At 34.7% G+C, this 13,883-nt stretch overlaps 7 protein-coding genes across 7 annotated transcripts; 3 read left to right on the top strand and 4 right to left on the bottom strand.

Annotated features, from left to right (window-relative positions):
- Positions 1 to 95: 95 nt before the first annotated feature.
- MRN1 (Mrn1p) lies at positions 96 to 1,697 on the bottom strand (the record flags this gene model as incomplete). Its single annotated transcript, XM_003956052.1, has 1 exon — positions 96 to 1,697. One exon carries the CDS (start codon positions 1,695 to 1,697, stop codon positions 96 to 98), a length of 1,602 nt encoding a protein of 533 aa, XP_003956101.1.
- A 1,223-nt stretch (positions 1,698 to 2,920) lies between these two features.
- RTC6 (mitochondrial 54S ribosomal protein bL36m) lies at positions 2,921 to 3,187 on the top strand (the record flags this gene model as incomplete). Its single annotated transcript, XM_003956051.1, has 1 exon — positions 2,921 to 3,187. The coding sequence occupies one exon, from the start codon at positions 2,921 to 2,923 to the stop codon at positions 3,185 to 3,187; it is 267 nt and encodes an 88-aa protein (XP_003956100.1).
- A 104-nt stretch (positions 3,188 to 3,291) lies between these two features.
- Positions 3,292 to 6,288, bottom strand: RTT10 (tRNA (34-2'-O)-methyltransferase regulator RTT10; the record flags this gene model as incomplete). Its single annotated transcript, XM_003956050.1, has 1 exon — positions 3,292 to 6,288. The coding sequence occupies one exon, from the start codon at positions 6,286 to 6,288 to the stop codon at positions 3,292 to 3,294; it is 2,997 nt and encodes a 998-aa protein (XP_003956099.1).
- Positions 6,289 to 6,595: 307 nt separating this feature from the next.
- Positions 6,596 to 8,248, bottom strand: TCO89 (Tco89p; the record flags this gene model as incomplete). Its single annotated transcript, XM_003956049.1, has 1 exon — positions 6,596 to 8,248. The coding sequence occupies one exon, from the start codon at positions 8,246 to 8,248 to the stop codon at positions 6,596 to 6,598; it is 1,653 nt and encodes a 550-aa protein (XP_003956098.1).
- A 493-nt stretch (positions 8,249 to 8,741) lies between these two features.
- Positions 8,742 to 10,460, top strand: VPS45 (Vps45p; the record flags this gene model as incomplete). Its single annotated transcript, XM_003956048.1, has 1 exon — positions 8,742 to 10,460. The coding sequence occupies one exon, from the start codon at positions 8,742 to 8,744 to the stop codon at positions 10,458 to 10,460; it is 1,719 nt and encodes a 572-aa protein (XP_003956097.1).
- Positions 10,461 to 10,507: 47 nt separating this feature from the next.
- Positions 10,508 to 11,839, bottom strand: CTI6 (Cti6p; the record flags this gene model as incomplete). Its single annotated transcript, XM_003956047.1, has 1 exon — positions 10,508 to 11,839. The coding sequence occupies one exon, from the start codon at positions 11,837 to 11,839 to the stop codon at positions 10,508 to 10,510; it is 1,332 nt and encodes a 443-aa protein (XP_003956096.1).
- Positions 11,840 to 12,178: 339 nt separating this feature from the next.
- NOC4 (ribosome biosynthesis protein NOC4) lies at positions 12,179 to 13,825 on the top strand (the record flags this gene model as incomplete). The annotated part of the gene is made up of 1 exon (XM_003956046.1): positions 12,179 to 13,825. The coding sequence occupies one exon, from the start codon at positions 12,179 to 12,181 to the stop codon at positions 13,823 to 13,825; it is 1,647 nt and encodes a 548-aa protein (XP_003956095.1).
- Positions 13,826 to 13,883: the final 58 nt, after the last annotated feature.

Below are 13,883 nucleotides of genomic sequence, written 5' to 3'. Positions count from 1 at the left end.
GAAGGCAAAGTATACCATTTTCAATTTAATTCGTAATAGTAGTAGTAATAACACATAAATTTGTATGTATAAATACATTAATGATTATATGAAGTTTAACGTGTCTGATGTGGGATATTGCCACAACGATCTTTACCAAAATTGATCTTCAAATCTTCAAACTCTGGTAATGATTTGATTTTGTCTAAGGCTAGGATAGCATGATTAATATTTGTAAAATTAACAAAACAACAGCCCTTTTCTCGCAAAAAATTTATTTGTTCAACTTCACCAAATTCTTCAAAAATTTCTCTTAGATGTTCTTCATTAAAATATTCATTTTTTTTTTCAAAATCTACATTACCAATGTAAATATTTCTTGAAGCACCATTACTAATTGCTAACGCTAAAGCGTTAGACAATGGACCAGAGTGTTTACCCCAGCCGACTTTACAACGATTCTTTTGTATGGTTAGTCCGTGTAAGGAACTCATTGCATAAAATTGAGCAGCAGCGGTGGGATCGATGAAAGTTATAAAACAAGCGAAACGATCAGATAACAATTTGATATTTTGTAAGAGCCCACCACGGACCACGTTACAAATTTCTTCGATTTTAACGCCCTTTGGTAAATTTCCTAAATATATTGTTCTGTTACCTAAATTGTTTGGACCTCCAGCACTAGTTGCAATGGCAGCGGCTGCCGCAGATTGTTGCAGTAATGCATTTGAAATGAATTCGTGGTCGGTAAACTTTACTAATTTAGCCATATTTGGTTGAAGGCCTAAAAATTGAGCTGCATTATGTTGTTGAGTCTTTGTTATGAATGCGCATCTATCTTTGCCATAAAATATTCTTTTATTTTTATACTTTTCATTTAATTTTGACAAATTTTGTACGACGTAAATGGCTACAGAAATCGATGCAAAATGAACGAATGCAATACCTTTATTACTCAAAAATTTTATGCAATCAATTTCACCGAATTTTTGCATATCTTTTTCAAGTTCTTGCTCTGTGGTGATCGTTGGATCATCATTTAGTTGACCTATATAAACATTTCTAGTTGCACCATCATTTGTTATTCTTGCTGCAACTATTGAGTCAATATGATTTGATTTACCCCAACCGATCTTGATATCTTTACCACGAATATTTAATCTTTTCAATATAGCATCAGAATGGAACAAAAGAGCACCACGTTCATCAATAAAGGAAATAAAGGCGCATAATTTAGTGGGTAATATTTTAACGGACTCTACAACCCCACTACGTACATGATCTAATAATTCTTTGATGGTTAAACCCTGCGGAATATTTCCTAGATATACCGTACGACTTGGCGCGTTTGTAAAGTTTAATGGATCATTAGCCATAAAAGGTTGCATAGTGATAGGATTTGGTTCATGATTCATTGGCAACATAGGATTTGTAGTTTGTGTAGATAGCATATGGAGACTTGCATTTGAATAAGGAGATGAAATTGAAGAAGACATCACGTTGTTATCAATTTGATTATTGACATCATTTTGATTGTTACTGTCATTATTTTGATCGAAAAATCTATATTGTTGATCTAAAATTGGGAAAGTTATAATTTCGTTATTGGTACCATTTAAAGATGTTTCATAAACGGGAGAGGAAATTGAAGAAGATAAATCAGAAGTATTATTTCCTGCTATGAATAAGTTATCCTTATCAGTGAAAGTAGCAGACATTATTATGATTTATATTGCTTTAAAAGATTAGAAATACACTGTTATTTGGGAACTGAAAAAATAGAGGCTAGAAAATGCAATTAAAACTTGGATTAAAACAAAAAAAGGTAGAAGAAGAGTCCGATAATAAAATATGAATAGAAATGCTTTAATAGAAATGAGAGATAAAAAACTTCAAAGAATATAGGAAAAAAGACCGTTACTAAAAAGAGCTGATTTGACTGCTCAGTTTAACCTAAAAGTGATCTTTAAGGAAACGACTAAAAAACAATGTCCAAAGTATTGGATAAACTCTGTATCGTCCACGTAATAATACACACAAAAGAACCAGAACCTATTTCTTGGTATTTTTATCTTTTAATAACTTGCACAAGTATTTTACATTTTAATCCAACTTTTTCCTCTCACAGAAATATGTTACGCCTCTCTCTAACATCTTTCTCGATCATTTTGACTTGCGTCTTCAGGGTAACTGGATTTGCAACCATCACGTGATAAATTTCAGCTAGCAGCGCATCCAATGCAATTGACGATTTGGCAGCAAGAGATCAGAAACCCAACAGGCCGATTCAAGCAGAAGTGAGTGTTCTCGATGCAATTGAACCCGTACCATGCACTCACTACTATTCGTTGTGGAAACCTTTGCTCAGGGACGTAACGCTGTATAGCAAGTGGTTGTCATTTCCACGCCAATCGATCCAGTAAGTTGATGACGAGTGTGTCCATCACTCAGCTTACTGTCATGGTAGCGTAAGCCACTGTAGTTGTGTATACAATGTGCTATGCATGTAGACTTATGGTATGGATGGGTCTTGTTGCTGTGAGCTTCAGCCTAAATCAGAGCATGCAGCGCAATTATATATATTTATATATACATATATACATATATACATATACGTGATCTGCTGCGAGTAACAAACAGCACATCTACCCTCTCTCTCCTCTTGTGCCACCACCACCACCACTGGCTTTACTAAATCATCTATTATTTATTATTTATTATATTATATTACTCTTGTGGTTGGGTAAACTTAACAGAAAAGTTCGCGACTGGAAACCAATCGGGAAATGCTAAGATCTCAGAAACGTTTTGGAACAGCAAGCGCAAGTTAACTATCGCAGTAAACTGAAAAAAGGACGGATTCACAGAGAAGAAGACGCATCAAACTTACAGAACAAGGCCAATTAGTACATCCCTTTCAAGAACACAAAGTTGATGAATGATGTTCTGTCGTTCATTAGTCTCGAGGGCTTCGGTACTGAGAACCGTGACTTTCCGTTCATTCAGTACGTTTACTTGTACAACTCCGCCAATTAGGCTACTGACATCTTTATGGAAACCTTCTCTTTATTTACTCCAACCAACAAGAGGTTTCAAAGTGCGCAGCTCTTTGAAAAAATTCTGTAAAGATTGTTATATAGTTAGAAGGAAAGGTAGAGTCTACGTTTATTGCAAATCTAACAAGAGACATAAGCAACGTCAAGGTTAGTATCGGAAAATATATATATATATATATATATATATATATTTATATATTACAGATATCCTCATGTAAATACATACATATATTCTGTGTACATTTCTCAAAAGTCATTAATTACTATTCTCATCGTACTCCCATACTGACAAACCAACACCACCGATTAGTAGGGACGAATCTTTTATAATATCACTCGATCCAGTATCTGCTACAGTAGTGTATCTACTGGCCATAGACACAAGTTTATCCTCTTCCACTTTCCAAACACGAACAATTTGGTCCACAGAAGTACTTAACAATCTCGTACCGTTCTTGAACAACTGACATGATGTGATAGTAGATGATGCCGCTTTTGGATTTGAGTACACGAACTCACCACATATCCGTCCGCCATTCTTGTAGAATTTGCTGATGGATAATGCATTATCGTCACCACCGGTATACACTTTGAAGGTGTCCTTTGAAAATTCCACGTCCATACACTTAATACCAGATTGATGAACAGCTAGTTCGATTTCAGGTTTTAAATTGGAGAGAGTTACCGGTACCATTGGTACTTTAATATTCACAAGTTTATTATCAGAAATCCTAGCAGTTTCTAATTCATTCGTAATATTGTAAACGACCAAATGGCCATCTGTAGGAGCTACCAATAAGTATAACTCATCTTCCAATATTATTAACTTAACATTCAATAAACAACACGTCTTGTAACGACTAGTCCACAATAGTTTAAATTGATTATCTGTTGAATCGTAATACCATATTTTCATTGTTGAATCTGAATAAATGGTGGAAACAATAAAATCTGTCCTATCCTCATTGATAAAAAGTGTATCAAAATCCATGATTCTCAGATCTGGACTATGTGCTGACGTTGGTAACGTAGCTCTTACTGTAATATATGGATTGGAACTGAAGCTAGTATTAATTGCCCACAGGAATAATTCCTCTCTGGCACTAGAAGAAATCAAAAATTTGTTACTGATAAATTTCAATCTTTGCAATCCGGAAACATGTTTTCTTTCTGCCCAATAACTTTTAATATCTCCGGTAACCAAATTAAATTTATTCAATCTTATAGTTGTATCTTCAGAGGCTGTGGCAAACAAATATTCTTCCTTGTTAAATGGCTGAGGCAGAATGCTTATATCTCTTATTTCCCTACCATGTAACCCATTCACCAATGTCTCTGGTACAATAGGCTTATAAATTCTTCTTAAATACAATTCAGATGCTTTAATATAAACTAACATAAACTCTTCATTAGAATTAGTACCATCTAATGAACATAGCTTCCATTGTCTGTGAGCACCACCACACAATTGGCTCAAGATTTCATAGCCATGCTGTTCATTGTACATATAAAAGAGAGTAGATTTAAAACCATAAGTAATGTATTCGTTATCCTTATTATAAAAGGCACCCTCTAAAAAGCCCTTTACAATTTTATTTGAGTGAATTACTTCGTAGGTTTCATTATCGAAATTAATGTTCACAATATTGTAGAACCCATCTCTATTGGTTATGGAAAATAAATTCGAATCATCCTTGGATTCGACAAACTTAATTGAGGTGACTGTATCACCAGGGTTTAATTTTTTAATCATAAATGCATCCCTCTCGCAATCACTTAAGTTAAAAATAGCAACTGTGCTAAATCTTGAACCCACCAGCAGATAATTTTGATTAACAACTTCCAAACAGGATGAAACAAAATTTCCAGGTTTATTGAACTTGAAAGTTCTTTTAATTTCCAAGGATACTGGTTCAATCTCTAAGGCAATGAAATTATCATTTGGATTTGGTGATTCCAATGTTATCAAATAATTCTCATCAAATTTCACACACATACAATTGGTGACTTTAGATAAATAATCAGTATGAAGCTCCTTTTGCATAATAATCGATCTTCCATCATCACTGAACGCCAATAACAATACATAACCCTTATTGTTAGAAAAAATAATGGTATTATCTATACCAATAGTATTTGAATACGACGCAAGATCTTCATTGACGACAATTAGATTCCAGGATTGGGTACATTCAACATATTTTATTATTTTTCCTAATGATGTTATAGCAATAAGCCCAAAACTAAACCAATGAAAGCCCTTAATTATTTCGTTCTTCTCAAACTTAATCTCTAATGTTTCTCCAATGCTTTGTAAAGTAAATGACTGTAATTCGTTGCCGTATCTCGATGCTTTGTTCATATCAATCAATTTTATTCTTCCGTCATTACCAGCGGTAGCTGCAATCATGAGCTCCTCTTGAACATCGCAACTCCAACAATTTTTTGTTAAATGTACTTCGTAAACATTTTTCGTAATTAATTCACTTTCAGAAGAAATATCCCAAGTACGACATGTACAATCTTCACCAACAGAAATCAAGTTCATATTGTTGTTGAAAAATTTCAAATTCCATATTCTAGCAGTATGACCCCAGCCAATGGAAACTTCTTGACCGTTTTCTAAATTCCATAGTCTGATGGATCTATCATCTGAACAACTTGCAACATACTTACCGTCATCGCTAACCGTGACGTAGAAGATTGAACCTACATGACCTTTCAAATTGTGGATCTTTTGTTCACTGAATAAGTCCCAAATTAGTATACCTCCCATGACGGTCCCGGCATTTACAACTACGCGATCATCCAAAACCTTAATTGAACCAGAATATAAGATGGAACGTTCATTCAGTAATTTTTTAGTGTGCAGTACAACACCATTTGGGTTAAGAATAAGTACTTGATTGTAGCACGTCAAAACGTAACAATTTTCATTATCATTTGCTAAAGTACATGCGACAACCCATTCAGGAACATACAGCTCCGTATGTTTCAAATCAATCTGATTGAGAAGATCAGAAATAGAAATAATAGAGACGGATTTACCACCGTAGAGTACGCATTTTTCTTGGCTAATGTCGAAACCATGAATTTTATTATTATGAAATATGCGGCACTTGTTGATTAACTTATCCGACCTAAACTCATAAACATGGATGAAAGGGCCTACTGCGGCAAGCAGTATGGTATCATTGTAAAATTTCACGCAAAGTGATGGCCCAATGTGTGATAATTGCTTAAAATTTGACATGTGAATGGCCTCATTTGTATGTGAAAATTTTTTCAGTTTTTCGATGAGCATCGGATTTATATAACTTTCTAAAGCCAATACATAAATAAAATGCTACAAGGTGTGACTGAAGTGACGGACTCCATCTAAATAGACACCGCTTATGTAACGCAACTTTACGCAAAGGTCCATCCTCTCTTTGATAAAGTCTTTCCTGCCATTTCTATTGGCAGGATTTGCTCCTTGCTAATATATAGCCTCCTACAATAATAACTACCGTCCATAGCTAACCGTTTTGGCTTGACCCACACTCGAAACTATCGACAGCTTATCTTTGGTTTTCAAAACGTTTGTTAACAGCTCTAGTGGTTGGTTGTATAGAGGAATTGGGTTTACCAAATTTTGATTGATGTCTTTGTTGCTGTTGCTGCTGTTCCTGTCGTTGTTGCTGTTGCGCTTGCTGCTGCTGTTGCTGCTGTGATTGCTGTTGCTGTTGTTGTGGTTGTCTTGCTAAGTCCATATTGAAGGCATCTAATTCATTTTTCCATATCGAAGAAAGAACTCTCTGTAAATTATTCTTGCTGTTGTTAGTCGGAAGAAACTCCTTTATTTTGAACGCAGAACTACTAAATGAACTTGGCTGTATGTGGTTTCCTTCAGATTTGTTGAACCGTAGCAAAGAACTCTCTATAGGATTGTAGAACCTTCTAACATTTGTGTATTCATGCGATATTTTTTCGAATATTCTTTTAGACTCGATGCTAGTATTACTGATAAGATCATAATCGTTACTGAGATTTAAATCCAATAAGGAGTTTTCTCTCTGTAACCACAACTTTTTCTGTGTCCTTGAGTCTCTATCATCACTAACTATGTTATTATTGTTACTTTTCAAAAATGTTGTAAAATTATTAATGTCCCCTTGCGCTCTACTAGCCCTTGAATCAAAAGCTTTCCTACTATGAAATAAGCTATTTAAATGTGATGTGTTAGAGATGTTTGTTTCCTTTGGCGCAACATTGTGATTCGTTGATTGGTGCAAGTTGTTCTTTTGTAGAAAGTTGCTTAAGCTTGAATGAGACTTTGAGAAGACTGTACCTTTATTTTTGTTACTCTTATCAGTACTGCCAGCAGGTTCATTATTTAATTCCACAGGATTGTAACTACTCTGAGTCTTCTTATTATTGGTGTGCAATTCGTTCGATAAAGAATTTTGAATAGATGATGGATTTTCAAATTTCTTTTCGATCCCAGTGGATTGAGATAATATTACATCAGGGATGTACTGATCACTGCCATTTGAGATATTACTTGCTACAGTGGCACTAATTCGATTATTGTCCTGTCTCGTTAACTTATGCGGACTATCATCGTGCATTATGTTTGAGTGATTTATCTTATCGTCTTCTTGTTCATGCCCAACTGTCTGATCGATCTGAGTAGTACTTCTGTCACCATTTTCTGCATCATGCGATATTAGTTCTGAAGGAGGCTTGTAACTCAGTGGTTCTACGCTTTTATTCTGACTTGCAACTTGCTTCCCTTCACCTTTTTGTTCTGGTTCCTCCTTTTGAATATCTTCATCCTCCGTGAAATATTCCACCTCTTCATCAGTCGAGCTGTCAGACTTGTAAAGGTCACCATGATCATTACTATCTCTCAAACTGACCACAGAATGCGTACTCTTTGTTCTTCGAGGCTTCAATTTTGGACTGAGAATGCTATGAGTGGTATTAGGATTAGATTTCACCTTGGCCAGAGAAGTCATGTTCAACCCACTCATGTTCAGTTTCCTCATTACGAGAGTATCCATTGATTTTGCCCTGTGAGAATCCATAAGAGTCGAACTTTCATGGGTCAATACTTTTCGCAATCCTTTGAAACTTGCAGTACTCTTAGTACGAGAACTTGTTGTAAACTGGCGTCTTGGTGGGATACTTGTGGCCGTAGAAGTGTCCATAGATCTTCCTCTTTGCACCATTCTTCCTGTAGATGTTTCTCAACTTCCAGCAGTATAGTACATTCTAGTGTTATCAGTTGAAGTTAAAATTTCACATATGAAAAATATCGACGCTCAATAAAAGGTTGGACATGTCAACCACTAATTATCCAACCAAGCCAATCAATTGACACCTAATACCCAAAACACAAGGATCTGCCAGTATTACGTTGATATATGCTGAGTTATATAAGATATTAAGCAACCTAAGAAAAAAAAGATGTATATCAAGAGATTGACGACAAGTAGAAGGGCTCTTGATGCCATTCAGTCCTCCAATAGTGACCAGCCAACTCTTACAATTGATGTTGAGACCTCTTATGAGTTGTGTTAGTAACTGAGTTATCACGGTGGTTTAAGACGATTATCGAACTACATATATGTAATATTGGAATTCTCGGTAGGTATTAAAAAAACCACTTGATATTGAAAACAGTTGCGCAATATCAACTCCTGATAGAGACAAGTGGCAAAGATGAATTTATACGAGGTAGGTGACTATTACATTGACAGGATAATCAATTCTCAGTCCAGAACCACCAGCAATAATGATGCTTCTCCTAAGATAAAGGTCCTTTTATTGGATAAGTACACAAAATCAATAATATCGATGATTTCTACGCAATCAAAATTACTACAAAATGAGATTTATCTTGTAGATACGGTGGAGAATGTACAACGTGATACAATGAGGCATTTGAAGTGCTTGGTTTTCATAAAACCTACGGAAGAAAGTATCGAGTTTCTTTGTAAAGAATTAGAGAATCCCAAATATTATGAATATCACATCTTCTTCAATAATATAATAAATAAATCACAATTGGAAAGAATTGCAGAGTATGACAGTTTTGAAACTGTAGTGAAAGTTGAGGAGATTTTCCAGGATTATCAAACAATAAATCAATATTTATTCTCTTTCGAAATCCCAAACAGGAATCTTTTCATAAATGAAGCCATATGGAGCGAAACTGAACTTTCTCAATGTACTAACAGTTTACTTTCAGTTTTATTGTCTCTAAAGAAAACTCCCCTTATAAGATACGATAGCAATAGTAAAAAAAGTCTAACTTTAGTGAAATCATTAGATTCCCAAATAAAGGCAAATCATAAAGCTTTATTTGATTTCCCACCTAGTGATATTGATCCACTTTTACTAATTTTAGACAGAGATTATGATCCATATACACCATTGTTGCAGCCTTGGACTTACCAATCAATGATAATGGAATATATTGGAATTAAGGCAAATATTGTGGACTTATCATCATTCGATTCAAATCTAAATAAGGTGACATTATCTTCTAAACAGGACACCTTTTTCAATGAAACGATGTATTTGAATTTTGGTGAATTGAGTGATAGAATAAAAGATTATGTAAATTCTTATAAATCGAAAACTGAATCCACTAGTGCCATCAATACCATAGACGACATTAAAAAATATATTGAACATTTACCTGAATTCAAAAAACTATCAAATAACGTCACAAAGCATATTTCGATCGTTACTGAACTGGACAAGCAATTAAATGAAAAAAAAATTTGGGATATCAGTGAATTGGAACAAAATCTAATGATGCATCCAGACAATAATGAAGACTATCAAGCATTTGTCAAATTGATAAATGACGTAACTATCGAACGCTTCTATAAATTGAAACTTGCATGCATTTATTTACTCAGACATGATGAGGTTCATGGTGCAAACAACAAGGTGGAAAAGATAAATGAGGTTTTCGAAATTTTGAAGAACTTTTTACCAATTGAGGATATTAATTATTTACATAAAATTAGATCATTTTACGACAAGAGATCGACAAGAGTAGAATCCTCAACAAGTTCTAATAAAGATGATTTGCTTAGTGAATTGGCAAAGAAATTCAATACAAGGATGGATGCATATAAGAAAACGAATGTATCCAACAACGTATATATGCAACATATTCCAAAGTTATCAAACATATTGACTGATCTATCAAATAATAAACTGTCAACTGAAGAATTTCCATTTTTAAACAAACAGGCAACTGCTCAAATACAAGATGTTATAATTTTTATTATCGGAGGGATTACGCTTGAAGAATTGAGATTAGTTAACGATTTTAATTCGACAATGAAAGATGATAAGATTAGGATAGTTATTGGGGGCACATCCATTTTAACAACTGAAAATTTTTTAAATTCTCTTCGATAAAACATATTTATTTGAGATTGAAAGATATGTAACATGATTTATATATATCATATAAAATTTGAATATTTGTCTTCCCAACTAATTAATTTTTGTGTGATTTCATCCATTAGTACTAAATGCTCGCTGTAGTTGATATATATGACATCGAGCTTCTTCAAAAAATCATCATTTTCTACAAATTTAGTCAGTTTATTTTTGTTTTGAATATCGTCATTAATTTCCAACTGAGTTCTAGATATGAACTCCAAAATGGCTTTTGTTCTTCTCTTCATTTCATTTATAGATGTCCTCTCAGAAGGAATTCTTGGCTTAACAGGTTTATTTACATCAATTTCGTTGTCAGCAATGGAACTATTTTTATTGTCCATTTTCCTTGTACCCCTCCTGCTCCTACTACTTGCTCTACTATCTAAAATGCCGGCGTGCGATCTGTTCGATCTTCTTGCCGGCTTAGTAATTTTAGCATTAGGAGAAGGTTTCTTTGCCGAGGCTAAATTGTCAGAAGAGGCGTTGGTTGAAGTTTCATTAATGGAAGATTTTTGATCTTGATCTTCTTCTACTTCGTCCTCCTCCTCGTTAATGTCTTCCATGTCTTCGTGGTTGGTATTTTCGTTAACTTCACGTTTTTCAGAATCAAGTAACTCGTGCACAGGGTCTGTCAATGTATCAGGAGAATCGGCTTCTGCGTCCTCAGTGAGTGGGAAATCCTCTTGTTTAGACGTCCTTCTACTTTCCTTAATTGCCTTTTCTAACATTCTTTGATACTGTTTCTCCTCCCTTGCCAAAAAAGTTGCTCTTTTCCTATCTTGTAAACGTTTTTCTTCTTCTTCTCCCTTGACTACATTGGTGATATTATTGGTATCTTTACTGCTACCAGTGCTGCTGCTGCTGCTGCCACTGCCATTACTTTCACTGCTACTTTCACCTCCAACGCTACCACCACCATTCTTCCCACTTCTTGCAGTCCGTCTATTCTGTCTCTTCTTTTCCTGTACTGGTTTGTAAATAGATCTTTTCTCTCCTAGATCATTCAAATATAGATGATGTAACGTCGGCTTGCATAATTCACACCAATATTTATCGGGAGCATCTTTACTACCACCAACTATACCAACGCAAAATCCATGCTGCCATACGCTACAAGATTCACATTGAATATACAGCCCAGACTCATCAGGTGGGTCAATTTCACCGCAGACACATCTAGTCTCACCTTCCTCCTCCTCCTCCTGCTCCTCTTCTTCTTCTATCTCTTCTGGAATGAGAGCATCTGCATCGCTTGTTCCTACATCCTTCCCTACCACAGGAGGTGCATTTTCCTCTTTCATGCTTACTGTTTCAGTAATATCTACAGCAGATTCTCCTTCTCCTTGTGACATGACAGTATTAGTACTTATCTGAATGTCTATGCTCAACTGTTGTCACTATCAATAACCTAAAAGCAACTCTGCCCTGATAGTTTTTAGCTTAATACTTGGAAAACGAAAAAAATCAAGATTTCCTTTTTGGAGCTATTAGTGCCTAAATAGGATATATTACCGAATGAGGCAACTTGATTACATATGTCCGGGTATCCTTTTGTTTTTCTGAATTTTTCAGTTTTTTTTTTCTTTGTCGATGAGATGAAAAATTTTTGGATTTGCTTGATGAGATGGTTAATTAATCCCAAAGTGACAGCGATTCATAGAAGCACTCAGGCTAGCATCACTGGGTTCGAGATGAGTTTATCAATGGAAGAAATAAAAACTGCCGCCAAGAAGATAACTACTTCCGGTGAAAAGACGCATTATAATTCGATTATCACGTTGATGAATGTATTGAATGAAATTTCAATTGAAAATCAAAGTAGGTTTCAAGAAGACGATACTTACGAAGCCAAATTCAGATTTTTGATTGTATCATTGTTCCAAATTTTCAAAAAGTTGTTTGATCGTGGTGATCTAACGAATCAGAAATCACCAAGTCCGGAAATATTAAAATTTAATCAATGGTGTAAGAAGATTTACGAAAATTTTAAGACAAAACTAGCTTATATAATTTCCGAGTTAACCATAGAAACATCCTTGAGTTTAGATGCCCAGGATTTATATTTGCAACTGTTAGAATTAGAATCGACATATTTTGCATCCCAGAAGGATGCACCTTTTTTTCCAAATAAGACTTTAAGAAAATTGATCGTGGCTCTATGGAATTCTGATGTGCCAAATTCCATTAATAATAATGGTGAGTCAAATAATTACATTCTAGTAGAATTTTTGAAAAAATATTATAAAGCTTATGCTGACATTCAGTACTATTTTCAATTAGAGTTAGGGGAACTGTTGTCAGAAAATGATTATTACAAGTCTCAAAAGAGTATCTCGAAATGGCTCACCATAGCGAATCATGACACACATTGTTCTTTGGATACCGCTGATTTCGAAGTATTTGTTGCAAATCCTCCTCAAGCTATTGAAAATATCTCTAAATTCAAGTCAACTATGGAAAAAAATTGGCTAGCTGTCTTGAACGGTGATCTCTCTATATCACAGTACAAGACTATTCTATTAGTCCTTCATAAAAGAATCATACCACATTTTCATACTCCTACTAAATTAATGGATTTCCTTACTGATTCTTATGATTTGCAATCAATTGAAAATAGTGAGGTCATTCCACTTCTAGCATTAAATGGTCTTTTCGAATTGATGAGAAAATTCAACTTAGAGTATCCAAATTTCTTCCTAAAATTGTACAAATTAATCAATAATGATTTGATGCATGTGAAATACAGAGCAAGATTTTTTAGATTAATGGATCTCTTTCTTTCATCTACCCATCTTTCTATCAATTTGGTCGCCTCCTTCATAAAGAAACTAGCACGACTATCGTTAACAGCGCCACCTGGTGCCATAGTGAGTATCATTCCATTTATTTACAACTTATTGAAGAAGCATCCAAATTGTATGATTATGATACATAACCCCAAATTCATTAATGATCCATTCAGGACAGATTCTCAGGAACTGACCAAACTAAAACAGGAATATACCGACCCATTTAATATGGACGAAGAAAACCCTGAAATCACAAATGCAATCAACTCATCACTTTGGGAATTAGAAGCTTTGATGGATCATTACCATCCAAACGTGTCAACTTTAGCAAAAATATTTGGTCAGCCATTCAGAAAACTGAATTATAATATGGAGGATTTCTTAGATTGGAGCTATGATTCTTTACTGACTGCCGAACAAACGAGAAAGTTGAAGGTTCTACCAAGTTTAGAGTATGAAAAGTGGGATTTAGCCCTTGTCAATGGTATAAATAGCGGAGAACATGGGAAGGATAATAAATCCGTCTTCTTGGATAATATTGCATGGTGAGTAGGCATATAGGGCCTGACATGAAGATTGATATAATATGTAAAGCTAAAAATGTATT

Source organism: Kazachstania africana, chromosome 2, assembly GCF_000304475.1.
Source record: "Kazachstania africana CBS 2517 chromosome 2, complete genome".
NCBI lineage: Eukaryota > Fungi > Ascomycota > Saccharomycetes > Saccharomycetales > Saccharomycetaceae > Kazachstania > Kazachstania africana.
Note: the sequence above shows the minus strand (reverse complement) of the source record. Positions and strands in the feature narration are given on the sequence as shown.